General features: G+C 40.6%; 1 protein-coding gene across 1 annotated transcript in view; it reads right to left on the reverse strand.

The window, feature by feature from the left end:
- Positions 1 to 15227, reverse strand: part of AHI1 (Abelson helper integration site 1) — a 188783-nt gene that overhangs the window by 29099 nt on the left and 144457 nt on the right. Inside the window, exons 21-22 of the mRNA XM_045843567.1 lie at positions 12454 to 12616; positions 8557 to 8654 (exon numbers count right to left, since the gene is read on the reverse strand). Of these exons, the coding sequence (XP_045699523.1) occupies positions 8557 to 8654; positions 12454 to 12616 (261 nt within the window). The remainder of the gene's footprint in view (positions 1 to 8556; positions 8655 to 12453; positions 12617 to 15227) is intronic.

The following is a 15227-nucleotide window of genomic DNA, read 5'->3' on the forward strand; positions in this document are numbered from 1 at the left end:
TTCATGGAAGATCTGAATAAGAAAATGAGATAGAGGCAGGGCTCAGAGACTCACATCAGCTGAATAATCAGCGGGCTGCTAAAATAAAACACAATTTCATGCTTATTCAGTTTAGTATAAATTTTAAGTAACTTGAGTTAGGAAGACGTGAAGGAAATGACACATTGGACCCCCCACCTTCAAACCCAGTTTTGGGGTGGAGACCACAGAGGGGTTCTCTCACAGTCCACTCATTTCAGTACCAGGGGCAATGACCTAGTTCAGAGCCCCAGGTCAGATAAACTGAAAGGCAAGCAGCCAGTCGGGTACGTGTTTGTGGAGGGTAATACGACCCTGAGAACGTGGAGGGGAACTGCCCAGGGTAGCAAGGAACACAGCTGCCTGGGGAAGCGACAGAGCAGTGCTGAGGTGTGCACGTCAAACCAGGCGCTGAGGCAAAGGCATGGAAAGGAGAAAGGGCAGCAGACTGGCCCCCAGGCCTTCAGGAAAGTCAGGACCCTAGTGGGTGCCTTTCAGGGTCAGAGAGAGTCTGAAGGCTGTGAAAGCTCCTCTGTGCAGAGCGGCTAGGGACTTCATTTTTGAAAGTGGAATCTGCGGGTGTGAAAGTGACTCACTCTGGCTTTGCAGCCACATCACTGGGGTCCCGCTCACTTTCTCTGTGGGACACAGATATTTTCAAAGGCAGATGACATTTTTTAAATCAATGTTTTCTCCTTAAAATACTTCTGTTATTGAAACAAATTATGGGGGAAAAGAAATACGTATCAGTGTTGCCTGCTCTAAGACTCTTCATGGGACACGAGTTCTTTACTTTTACTTACAAGATTTTGATTTTGTTCTCTTCGAATAAAGAAAAAATGTTCAAATATTCTTGAATTTTAAAGCAAATCCAAGCATAAATTAATTTTATCTCTTTAATATAGTAAGTCATATAACTGGATTTTTTTTGATAAACCTACTAAAGTATAAAAAGATATGTTAATATTATTCTTTAGCAATAGCAAGGAGGCAATAATAATTATGATTGTATTTTCAGTGATTTAGTGTATATTAACTAACTTCTAGGTATTTGGAAAACCTGCTTTGCTATACCAAAATAACTACTGCCTATTATAAATTTGCTGTTGGATTTAACACTGAAATAAAATCATATTATTCCTATGGTTAAAAAGAATTAAGATGGACTCCTGGTACAAGGACCAGTACATGGAAATACATTTTTTTTCTATATGAAATGATTTTTGAAAACAGTGATGTATGGCACAATGAATCCAGGCTTTAATAAACTGTCTACTTTGGGGATGAAGAGGGTAAATGAAAATTAGATGTGTTTTAGACTAAGAGAGACACATGCACATTAAAGGCAAATTATTTTTCTACTGTTTTTCTGAGAGGTTGACAGAATTACCGATCTAAAATTGTGTGTGTGTGTGTGTGTGTGTGTGTGTGTGTGTGGCTGGAAGAGAAACCACCATGGAGTTAGTTATATGACCCCTTTGGGCTCTCTCCTTTTTTTTTGTACTAGACAACCAAGCAACTGGCTCTGGATTTGAGCGGACTATGCACTTGGTTTTAGGAGCCGGCTCTCTTTTGAACTGACCCAGCCAGGTAAAAAAAATGAAAATAATTACCACTCTTGTCACATGAAGAGATGAGCTATAACGGATATTTTTATAATTACCTTAGAATGGCAAAGCCAGTAACTATTATTTACTTACTGAGTTTTCAGAGAAAGACATAAACAAAAATGTCACAGTAATTTCTCCACATTCACAGATAAAATCTGACATTCCTGTGCATAATTATTACTATATGTCTGGCATTAAAAGAAAACATATTTGGTTCTGTCAATGTTTAAACATTTACAGAAGATAGAGGGTAATTTTCTACTTTGGGTTTTTTTTTTAAATAAGCATTTTCAGAAATTGGAAAAAAACTTTATTTTAGGAATTGAAAAAGAAGAAAATTAGCCATTTTAGTAACTTGAAACTGTTAAACAGAATTGTCTGTGCTCAGAAGAAAGATGTCCAAGGTATATTGTGAAAGAAAAGCAGAATATCAATTATGACCCTGGTTCCACAGAAACACAGACATGAATGAAGACATGTATATGTACACATGCAGAGAACACTTTAAATAGGAAATGCAAGTTAGAGTTAAACATAAATATTAGCAGGACAGTTTTATTTTTCATGTATAGTATTCTTTATTGGTTGAATTTTTAAAACTATGAGCATTATTACTGTAATACAACAACCTAAAATAATTTTTTAAAAATGTAAAGGAATTTTAAAACTGTCCCCCACAAATAAATGAATGACATAGGCACAGCAAATGATACAGGTCGGAAAAAAAGAAAAAAGCCTAAAAAAAATCCCCTCTTAAAAAGCCAAAGTTGTCAGCAAGGCTTTTTCTTTTCTTTTCTTTTTTTAATCCTCACCCAAGGACACCTTTTTACTGATTTTAAAGAGAGAGGGAGAGGAAAAGTTGGGGCGGGGACAGAGAAAAACATCAATTGGTTGCCTTCTCGTACGTGCCCGGACTGGGCACAGAACCTGCAAACTGGGTATGTGTCCTGACCAGGAATCAAATCGGGACCGTTCAGTCTACAGGACAACACTGCCAACCAACTTAAGCACACTGGCCAGGGCTGCTGCTGCTCCTTTTTTTTAAAGCTTCTGAATTTCTTTCTTCCTGGATAGCACCAATATTCTCCCCCTCTATTAGATGCAAATTTACAGCACACTGTAATAAAAACGTTCTGGAATGAGCTTGAGGAAAACATTCTCCTAGTCTCCCATCCCTGTGATACAGGTACCTACTGATTCGTCTGGGCACTCAAGCCTGCAGTGGAGAATCACTAAGTGAAGCCTGCGCCCTCCTCCTGCAGTGGGAGAGCAAGTGCTCCCATCGCCTGCTACCATCTCAATGACCCAGAGGAAACGCTGGAGGGGACCTGGCACATTTAGCAACAGGACAGGTGTGTTCCACTTGGAGGAACTTAATAAGATCCAGCAGCTGCCAAGCTATTCAAAGGTATAATTTTACTTCTCATTCTGCAGTTTGAATAGAAATAATTTAAAAAGAAAACAATTCTGGAGGTTTCTTTTCTTTTTTTTCCCTTAAAAAGTATAAAGAAAGCAATCCTAAAGACTTCCACATGAAGAAGGATATAATGAAACAAACATAAAACAGGGATGTGAAAAATCAATGTGACACAAAACGTGGCCAGCTGTGCAGGCAACAGCTGTCTGGGTCAGTGACTCGGTGGTGGGGCACACAGGGCACTGGCCCGACAACATGGAGCCGGAGCCCCAAATCAGGACTGTTGCTTTGAATGCGACTCTTCTAACCTGTCTGGACCTTGATTTCCTCATCTGTAAAATGAAGGGGGTTGGCCAGAACCAGAGGGCCGATCCCCGAAGTTCCTTCCCTGTCACCAATTCCATAATTCCATGAACTCAGGACTCTCCCCACTTTAGTCACTTTCAGAGACAACTTTCCATGTTCTTCTTCTTCTTGCCACACATCTTACATATGGTAACAAAAATAAAACTCGCACGTGAAATTGAACATCTGATAGAATTTGTGGTAGGTTTATAAGACAGGATCTTGATAAAATCAAACCATATCCATTGTGATGAAGGAACGAAGCTGAAGACACGCCTCCGTGCCAGGTGCTGAGGAAGCCCGGCGCACATTTCTCAAGGGCGGGCTGCCCAAGCACGGGCTCGTGACTCAGAGTGCACCCGAGGGGATTCGGCTGCCAGAGTCAGCACTGCCATTTCTCGAGAAGTAAGTATAGATCATTCTTTATACTTCTCCCACAGGACAGTGAAACATTATCAAACTATACACATGGTACATTCCTAAGAGGAAAAATATATGTAGGAGTCTATTCTAATACATGGATTCAGGCAGAGAAGATCAAATCATGTTCTTCAACTAAAGAAATTTATGTTATCTCCAACTTTAAAGCCCAATTTGAGTTCCTTCACCTCCACCAGAACCTTTCTGCTCCCTTGCTCAAATAGATTCTTGTCTTCCACAACTCCCTTGCTTTACCTAGTTTCTGTTTCTAAATGGTCCACTTTGCATGTCTGCAAGTTACTTGAGATCTATTAGAATTAGGATTTGGGCAGCAGGGGTTAGCCTGAAGCACTCCTCAAGGATCAGAAAGAACCGGTCTGCTGTGATGTGAACATGAAGGTGTATTTCAAGCATGGTCGGTCTGTGAGAGGAAAAGGCACATGAAATCAAAAAACTCAACTACAGTGTAAACTAAGGCTATGATGCAGTGAGTTCTACGTAGGGGAGTGGCACACGCAGGGAGAACTGGGGAGTCTGGGAAGCAGGTAAGAGGTCTCTGTCCTCTTACCTGCTTCAGGTAACACAGGAGCATCAGGAAGAGGAAGGGGTGATGCCAAATTCGCAGGCAGCCAGTAAAAATTCTTTGTCTCTCCACTGTCTGAGTCAGAATTAGTTCACTGCTATTGGTCAGGGATACACAGAGGTGGGGGTTAGGTAACCCCAATTTCAAAGATCAGCGTGATAGAGCATCAGGGATACCAGTAAGCCACTACAAGTAAAGACTGTGTCTATCATAGCTTCTCACACAGTTCTGGACACAGACTACAAACACTATTAGCTGTCCCGATGACTCCCTGTGCCAAGTTATAAATATTTTGAAAATTTACATTACCATCTTCCTAAATTCTTAAATCTCGTGAATTCCAGACAGTGGGTAATATTACACATGTAGCATCTGCCCACAGTAAAATTCCTTCCAACTGCATCCCGTGTAGTCCCCACGCGGTCACAGGCAGCCATCCCCACACACCCTTGCTGTGTGTGAAACTGGCATTTTACTGAGAAACCGTTTTTGTCTCAGTTCCTTGCAGTATAGGCTGTTCATTCTCGCACAGTCCCTGAGCCACGGGAGTCAGCACTGGCCTCTCAGCTCTCTGTTGCTGATCTCGGGCATACACATTCACAGCACTCCTCGTTGGGTGCCTTCACACCTGGCTGGAACATCCTCTGTTTATCTTTGCAGCTGTTACCCTCGGACATTGGGATTGGGGTCACTCTAACACAATGGTTCTCAATGTTGGCTGCATGTTAAAATCCCCTGGAAAGCCTTTGAAATCTACCCATGCCAAGGTTCCAACCCAGACCAATGGAATCAATTTGTGGGTATGGGGTCAAGCATCAGATTTTTTTTTTTAATTTCTTAGATGATTTCAATGTAAAGCCAAGATTGAGACATCCGCTTGACCGCAAGAATTCAGGGTTTCACCTCTTGGTTCAGTGTCCCTTTTTCCTCAACTCTTGCAATCATTCTGGCATTTTAATATCCAAGGAAACAATCTACCCAACACATGGACATAGTTCCTTGGTCAGCTCAATTCTAATAATGAGTCCTTCAATTTGACTTCAGCTCTTACAAATATCTCTGTGAATTTATCATAACCTTGAGCTGCTTAATATCTGAAATACTAATTAAGAAAGCTTCTTGATTTACAGGCCATAGTTCCAGTCTGTTAGCTCCATTACTGCATGGACAGTATGCCTCCACCTGGACATGGGTGGCTTATGGCAACCTTGCAGAGAACCTCGCTTTCGAAGTTGGCCAGTCTTCTGATTTCACATCCTTTCCAATCTGGCTGATCTGCCATAACTTATTACTTCCATAGTTTTTCCTATCAAGTCTCTTATGATCTGGGCCTCAATCATACCCACAACTCCAATTATTCAGATACCAAACCAAATCTGTCTTCTCTACCATTACGTCTTAGATGCCGAACATGACTGAAGGAAAGAAACCCAACTACACAGAATCATGCCCCCTCCACTTTTATGGTAGCAGCTCCTGGAGTACTCCCAAACCCCTTTGTGTGGTCCGAATGAGCTCCTGCCCCTACTGTCCGCACGGGCATTCCAACAGTCACCGTTCTTCCTATCTTCCGCCTTTCGCCCTCATATCTGCTATGGACCTTCCTTTCTGTTTTTGAGAACATAAAGATATCCTTGATTTCCAGCCTTCCACTTTATTAACTCATCTGTAGCCTCATTCATATTAACCTGTCTCAGATGGGTCCTGCTGTAAGCTCAGCACTACTGACATTTTCTGGCCGGATAATCCTTTGAGGAGGAGGGCTGTCCCGTGCATTCTAGGATGTTTAGCAACATCTGTGACCTCTACCCACCAGATGCTATAGTATCCCCCTCCTTGAAGATACTTGCAAAAATATCTCCAGACACTGCCAGGTGTCTCCTTGGAGGCAAAATCACCCTCAGTTGAGAACCATTGCTCTCGCCAACACTAACCTATCAAGCTGCCTTGGCAACAAAAACCTCCTGCTTTCTCCAAGACCCTGCATGCTTTCTTTACCTATCTTCAACCTCAACCTGTCCATTGGCTTGGTCTTCTTAGTATGTAATTTTATGTGTCACGCCAGTATTTAAAAAGTCACTCCTAGATCTGGGTCTCCCTCCAGTGACTGCTTGGCTTCTTTTCCCTGTCAAGTGAAGCCTTGGGAATGAGTTTCATGAGTTCCCCTGCTGGGGCCCGTTCTACTGTTCAATCCTCGTCGTACTGGCATCAACCCTGACACCAGTGCAGAGGTGCCGAATGCTCGGACAGCCTAGCTGACCGGCCATTTCTGACACTGACTGTACCCTCCGAGCACCTCTCTTCTCCCTGGCTTCCAGGGCAGTTCCTTTTTTCTGGATCTTTCTTTCCCCTTTGATTATTCTTTCTTAATCTTCTCTTCCTTTGACTGTCCTTTAAATGTTAGTGTTCAACTGGGATTCTGTCCTTGGACTTCTTTCTCAGAACTCCACAGTGTTTGCTCTGAGCCATCTCCGTCATTACAAGCTTCAGCTCTACGGATGTAATTCAATAAATACTAACTCCTCCCCATTTTATTTTGAAGCCCTACCTTCTCTCAAGGTCCAGCCCTGCATTTCTGGCTCCCTGGTGAGTATCTGCACCTGGGAGCACCACGAGCACCACTAACAAATCAAGATATCTAAAAGTAAACTCATCACACTCTACTCCCTACCATTCCTTGTCCGTATCTCCCCTAACCTTCCTTATTCTTTATTATTTCTGTGCTACCACTATCCACTCACTTATATAATAAGCCAGGGCCCTTAGAACAGCTCCTAGATTCCAACATCACTAATCATATAAATCAATCATAAAATCCTCTCAATCATATCCCTCCAGTTCAGGCTTTTATATTTCATTTTTAATATTTCATTGTCCCAGGTTTTAGCTACCTCTAACCCAGTCACTGCGCTGCCAGTAAAACGGTATTTTTAACATGTAGATCTGCATATGTCACTTCCTTGATTACCTCATCCAGGGGATCCCCTGTGTCTGAAGGATACAATCTAAGCATCTTAGCAGAGTATAGCAGACTCTCCGTGGCCTGACTCCTGCACTTCTCTGTCCTTCTGTCCATTAGGACCTACACTATACAACATGACTACACTGTACCACACCTTGCTCAAGTTGCTCCCTTTGATAGATTGTTTTTTTCTAAGATCATCTACCCAGCACACCCCTTTTCATCCTATAAGCTTCAGCTCAAGCTTGACCTCCTCTGGGAACTCTTCCTGGACTCCCCAAGGCAGATTTAGAGGGTTTCTTTCTGTGTGTTCCCAATACAATGTGCTTGTGTATTCTTTATCATCCCTACCACAGTCTGTTGGAATTGCCTTTTTACAGGTGTCTCACCCACCAGCCTGCTAAGCTCAAGAGCAAATGCTTTGCCTACTCAATCTTGCTTCTGTGAGGACCAATGGAATGCTTTGCATAGAAGTAATAAGCACTCAATAAATATAGGTGAATGACTAATGATACAGGGCAGGTTCAACTGTCAAAAAACTATACATCAGTTCGTGTTGTCAAAGAGTGAAGTGATTCAGTCCAAGGCAAAAGCTAATGTCACAGAATGAAATAAATTCAATAAATAATACATAGGATGGCACAGTGCTTATTAAACTTTGTACCAAAGTACTACTAACATCAGAAGAATACTGACGGAGGGTACCTGAGGGCCCAGGCTAAAAAAACATGACACTTTTCTGGCTGATACTATATCAACACCATTTTAATCTTAAAATATTTTAAATTACCATCAAGTAAAAGGAATACTCCAGGGAGAGAGAACATCTTTATTCTGTGGGCTCTGGTGACTTTCAGCACACACTCAGGTGGGGCTGAGGACAGTGTCACCATCACGTTACAGAAACTAGTACAGCGTGGAACCAGCGTCACACACAGAAATTCACAAGTTCTACTTTGGGACCTTGTTCCAATTCCTGGGCTACGACTCCCAGTCCACTTTCATCTCTGAGCCTCCTCAGTTTCCTTAGCTGAAAAATGGCTATAATAATATGTGCCTTATATATTTCATCATGTTGGTACCAATATTGCAAGAAATAATAAGGTAGACAATAAAGGATGTAAGCATGAAAATAAATATTTTACCCAGAGAGAGTGAAAACCAAAGTACATATGTTATACATATTCTTGAAAATATTTACCTTTTGAGAAGATGAAGGTTTTTCCATTTTGCTTTTTTCCTTGGGGGTTAGGGGAGGGGATCGCTCCTTTATCTCTGGAGGCAGTTCTTGATACAGTGCTGGAATTAAAAAAGGAATTCAAGTAATCAGATTGAGAAGCACTGTTTCATAGGGGAAAGAACAACGATGGAGGAGGGGCAGACGTGAAACTGAAGAAACCAGCATTCAGTGCTTTGGTGTACAAATAAGCTACCTAGCACTCACTGTTCAGCCAACTTGTACACTTACACATTAGTTATCAAAAGAATGTAACTTAGGATTGTAAAGTTAGGGTCAACAGGATTTCAGAAACATTATGATCAACAGGATTTCAGAAATGTAGAAGGTGTCATTGTCACTTACTATGTGGTCACATAGACGCTTATTTCATTTTATTTCAATGCATATTTATCGGGAACCTGCCACACACATGGTTATCTGCTGGGCACTGCTAGAGGGGATGTGTACTAAGTGAGCAAAGCGGTCTTTGCTCTCAGGGAGCTTACAGTCTGGTTAGAGGCACATGTTCACAAGGAACTGTAACATAAAATAGAAGGCGACACTACTTAAAAGAGAAATAATAACAAAGACATACTTATATGGGGATAGCAAATGCTTAATGGAAGAAATCAGTGTGTCAGACTCTGAAGAATAGGTAGGATTTTGCCAGGCAGAGGTGTGGAGAAAGGGCAACTTGGGAAGATGGTATGAAATAAATGAGCACAGAGCAAGGACTATACGGGATATGAATCTATTCCGTCTTAAATCTATGATTCTTACAATGTAAAATTATAATCTACATAATCTCTTTAATTTATACACAGTGCTGAATCTAAAAAGTCAGGTGGGAATTTTAAAGGGCTAAAAAGAAAATCTATTTTGGTTAAATGACTTGAATAACTCTAAATTGAGAGAATTTATTAAATTACATCTAATCAAAATTCTAAGATTAGGAGATATATTAATTGACTTTGTGTATGGGTTGATTTTATTATTGGCTTTCTTTATCTCTTACTGGAAAAGATGATAGACGTGATTGAGGGAAGCTGATCATGTTTTTCTTCCCTGTGACTTAAGACACAAAGGAAGTAAGTTCTTTATAGCAATGGGGTACCAATATTTTCTTTGCATTTAGAGGACATGGCTCTCACAGCTGGTACAAATTCTATTCAGATACATAATTTTAGATCATTGCTTTGCACAGTTGGCTTTGGGTAAAATAAAGGACAACTTCTCCTACTACTTTTTGGGTGAAATATGCTGCTGACAATCATTTTTTTCTCTAATGTTAAAAATGATCGTGCAAGAAATGCAGATAAAGAGTAGGATAAAAGGGAAAAATAAATCCCTGATTAAGTGGGAATTCAATCATTATATTCTTGGTATCTGAGGATTTTTTCTATTTGTTCTGGCCTCTACAAGGCTTTTCCAACAAGCAATAACTGATGCAAAAGAAACCATCAATTATTCTGGGAGGCAATAAGGAATTATGGCAGTTGGAGAACAGTCACTACCCCAGACCATTAATTTCTGTACATAACCACTAACCATCATTACAGTATGTGTCAGGAGTCTCACTGTGGTTACTGAGAAAGAAAAATTTTATTGGATTTTTAACTAACTGTAGATCAAATATCTATAGCCTATCAAGATTTGGAAGCTCAAGAGGTTATTTCTACAAACTAAATAGATTCTAAAATTAAAAGCACCTGCCCTGGCCGGTATGGCTCAGTTGGTGGATGTCATCCTGCAAACCAGAGGGTCGCAGGTTTGATTCCTGGTAAGGGTACATGCCTGGGTTGCGGGCTCAGTCCCTGGTTGGGGTGCCTACAAAAGGTAACCAGTTGGTGTTTCTCACATTGATGTTTCTTTCCCTCTCTTTCTCCCTCCCTTCCCTTCTCTCTAAAATCAATAAGCATGTCCTCCAGTGAGGATTAAAAAATAATAAAAAAATTAAGCCCTGGCTGGCATACCTCAGTGGATTGGGTGTGGGCTGCGAACCAAAGCATCGCAGGTTTAATTCCCAGTCAGGGCACAGGCCTGGGTTGCAAGCCACGACCCCCAGCAACCATACATTGATGTTTCTCTCTCTCTCTTTCTCCCTCCCTTCCCTCTCTAAAAATAAATAAATAAAACCTTTTAAAAATTCTTTAAAAAATTTAAAAATAAAAATTGAATAAATGAAGTTAAAGCATCTAACATCATCTGGCCTGGAAATACACAATCTTTTTAAATTGCCATGTTAAGCAATGTATGTTTTCATTGTTTCTGGATTAATAATGAATTGTCATATCTAGTTAAAATGACAGAGACACTCTAGAGTGACTATGATGTGTGGGCAGCTGGTGATTTAAAAACAGAAGCTGAATTCCCGCTGTTGACTCCGTGGAAAAGCCATCACTGAGAAGCAGGGGGAAGAAACCTGGATATTTGAGACAACCTGGAAGTTAGAAGTGCAGGTGACTGGGTATTAACCGGGCCTGGATTTCTTCCTTCCATGTTGCCTTATGTCCTTATGCACCTCCTTTTAAACATGAAAAATATACCTCCAATGGAGTTTAAGAGCTAACAGCCATTTATTACTCAGAGAAAAAGAATGAAAACAGTGGCACAGAGGAACTTCAGAATTTTGTTCTATTAGGGAGAAGTGGGTAATTTTTGACACTTGGCCCTTGCGAGGGGAGGAGTTTGCTCAAAGCCGCAGATAAGCCGAGGGGAGGCGGGAAGCTGCCCTGAGCCCGGGAGCAGCCCTGGAGAGACTGGCAGGGAAGCCCTGGGAGCGCCAGGCTTCACGCAGGGCAGGGGAGGGGGCCACAGAGAAAATGTCTCATCTGGGCTGAAGCCAGCACCCAGTACTCATGGAAGGAATTCTTCCTCTGCTATCTCCTTTGCTCTCAAAATTCAGAACTTAGATCAGGAAACGACAGTACTTTTGTTCAGCCATTGTTTTGGGTTAAATGGGGTTTCATACACTAGCCTCAAATGCAACTATTATTTATAATAATCACGTCTTTGCAAAAACAAAAGACTTAATAAATACGCAAACCGGTGTTCTCAAGGTTGCCTATACTACATTTTAAATCAGAACTCTATCATCTTAGTATTTCTGGAAGAAAACTTAAGAGATGACAGAACTCAACTTCCTCATCTTCTAGGAGGAAACTGAGGCGTATCAGGAATGGTTGTGGGGGAGCAGGGATCAGCAGTCAGCTTTCCTGAGCCCTGAGAGCAGTTTTTCCTGCCACACTACCAAGTTAACTGCTGGTAGGAAGCATTCTTCTGAAGAAACATTACTATCTCTCTCCCCCTTCTATGTAGTCTTTATTTTCAGGCTCTCTGTGTTCTATTTTCACCTCTCAAGGTGAAATCCACAGCTAGTAGTCACCCCTTTCAGAAACTCTATTTGGAATTCCTTTTCTAGCTCCTGTCCTTTTCCTTTCACAAACGGCTTCATGTACGTAACAGCGAGGCCTGAGGCACACAGAGTAAGAATGGGAGCTGGGGAACTAGGGGTTCTTCAAAGGTGACTGTCAACTGGGGAGTCGCTGTGGCAAGAGCCGCACTGACATAATCACGCGTGAAGTGTGTAAAGCAGGTGGCGGGAGAAAGGGGCTGAATGAAGAAGGTTGTTAACTAGCTGGGCAGGTCCCCTGGGCTGAGAAGTCTGTGAAGCAAATATTCCAGAACAAAATTGCGTTCTAGCGTTCTAGTGCCTCTCCCTTTTATTTTTTTTTTTCGCATCATGAAAATAAAAAGCGATACCCACGGGTACACATACGCAAAAGTTACAAAGACAGTAAATTAAAGGGTAGACAATGATAAAATCTTGTACTATCGGTTACACCATATTAGTAGACCAGGAAGGAGCATAAAACTTACTTTCGCTAGCCACATGATTAGCTGGAAAATAACCTTCCTGTCCCTTTCCTACGCTGCCATACCACCAGTCTTCATTATCTTTGAAAAACACTCGGATAATGTCTCCGCGATGGATGGTTAGTTCATCTGATCGATTCGCTGTGTAGTCATAAAGAGCCACTACCTAAGAGAGAGATAAGACCACCACAGCTTTATCACAACTGTACCACAGAGAAAACCCCCAACATTCACTTCCTCTTGCAGAAGAGCAGCTGAAACCAAAGCAGTACTTTGGTAAGTCTGAGGCGGTCTCGCAGTTTGCTAATGGGATCAGGGGTGGTGGGAACACAGCAGGAGAAGCAAGATAAAAGACTGTGGGATTGAAAAATGGTTAAGGGCATTCAATACACTAAGATTAGCTTCAAAATAGCAGATGTTAATTTTTTTAAAGTAAATTACTTGTGAAGCAAATTAAAAAAAAGGTCACACACCATTCACTTTCTTAGAATTGCTTTATTCTACCTTTAGTTCTCATTCTCTGTGCTAAGCACATGCATCTGAAAAAAAATTCCTCAGAACATCAACAATTTTACAAAAAGGAAAACTCAGTGGAACAACCCAATTATATAACATCATTGTGATCACTTGGTATATTGTTAATGTCTCTTTTTGAGATATATTTCTCCACACAACATGCTTCTGGTATTTTATTTCAACAATCTAAATCTTCTGACTACCTTTTAAAATACTCTAATAAGGTCATTTTCACTAGATAGAAACTTAAGAGGAAAAGCCTTTCTATGAGAATCCTCTTCTCTGTGCTGTTACAATAGTCACTATAACTGATTCTTTTCTTTGGAAAAATCCAAATCAATATGAATGACCACACACACATTTACAAATCCCTTATAGCAATTATAAGGAGGCAGACATTGACCCATTTTAGATGTGATACATTGTATAAAGCAGCATAATATTGGGTTGGTCAAGAAGACCATTTAGTTTTTTCCATAAAATAAAAAACACATTTTTCATTTTCACCAATAACTTTATTGATTTGGATATTCTGAGTATGTCGGTTATCTTCCACTATTGGCTTCTAGTGGGTAGAGGCCAGGAGTGCTGCTAAACATCTTCCAGTGCATAAGACAGCCCCAGAGCAAATAATTTTTTTGCCCAAAATGTCAATAGGACCAAGAAGCTTCGCAAACCACTTCTGACACGTTTGATCAGTCACAGCACCTTCTCCGTACACTGCACAGATCTTTTTTTGCATTTTTACCTTTCTTGAAATTATAAAGTATAATATGCTGAAAATGATGCTTCTTTTCTTCCATCTTCAATATTAAAATGGCTACACAAAAATTCACCAATTTTTTTAAAGCACACTGATATGACAGCTGTCACGATACAATCTAACAAAACTGTTTTGAATGAAGTTAAAGACAACTTAGCACTACTAGTATGGAAAAAAGTAAACAAACTTTTTGGCCAACCCAATATAAATACTAAAGAACAAACTACTTTTTTTTCCCTTTAAATGGGACTTGAAAATGTACAGGTTATATGCATTTATGTTGAGTACTGACTCATTCACTTAACAAGTATTTACTGAATTCCTAGTGTGGCTGGTACTGTGCCAGGGGCTAAATATACAATGATAGGAAGGATTGTTTCTGGAAAGGGCATCTCATTTAGGCTTTGCAGGAGAATAAAGGATAAATTAGCCAGGTGAAGAGATCAAATGTGTGTCTCAGGCAGATTATACAGCATGTGTGAGAGTCCAAAAACCAGCAACCTGAAATAGTTCAATATGGTGGGAGCCTGGGATGAGAGTAAAGAGCCCAGAACGAAGGGCGGAGGAAGCTGAGGCTGCAGGAGAAAGAAGTGGCCCGATCATGCCTGCTAAAAGAGTTCAGGAGTCCCACAATATGGATAACAGGAAGACAGGAGAGTTTCAAGTGGAAGATTATATAACAGTTCACAAGACTCTGTGGTGCCTTTTAATTAACTTATAATACAGTATTAACACATTTACCAAGAGATTCTAATGGAAGAATTTGGAATTAACTGTTGTCACTGTATGGTATAAGGCCAGTGATACTTTAATTCAAGTGGTACAAATGCAATTCCTATTGTACTGTTTGGCATAGACTCTAATTTCCAACATGCTAAGCAGGGTAGTTTAAAACTTTTCTAATTTACTGAGTTTAGGGAGGGTGGGGGGAGAAAGGGAAGGAAGAGAGAGAGGCATGAGACAGACAGACAGACATTGATTTGTTGTTCCACTTATTCATGCATTCACTGGCTGATTCTTATGTGTGCCCTGACCGAGGACTGAACCCACAACCTTGCATATCGGGATGATGCTCTAACCAAATGAGCAACCCGGCCAGGGCTTATGCAGGATATTGTTTAAAGATTACAAATCTTTTATACTTGAGCATATTGATGGCCAGTCACTTATATAAAAGTGGAACTGTTAACTTTCCCCTTTATTCTTCCTTTTTCAAATCTCTTCTCCTTTATTTCCCTACCTGGCGCTATCATGGAAGAGGAAAGCCAGTTAAAATGTTTCGAGTGCCTGTCATATTCTGTGTACCACACTAGTTGGCTTACATAAATTACCTTAATCTTCATGACAATCTCATGAGGGCATAAATTCCTATTTCCATTTTATAAATGAGAAATTTGATGTACAAAGAAATTTAATGACTTGCCTCAAGTAAACTAATAAACTGTAGAATCAGGACTTAAACTGAGTTTTTTCATAACTAAATACATTTATAGGTCGT

This window comes from Phyllostomus hastatus, unplaced genomic scaffold (assembly GCF_019186645.2).
Source record: "Phyllostomus hastatus isolate PE091 unplaced genomic scaffold, TTU_PhHast_1.1 phas_contig_40, whole genome shotgun sequence".
Taxonomy (NCBI): Eukaryota; Metazoa; Chordata; class Mammalia; order Chiroptera; family Phyllostomidae; genus Phyllostomus; species Phyllostomus hastatus.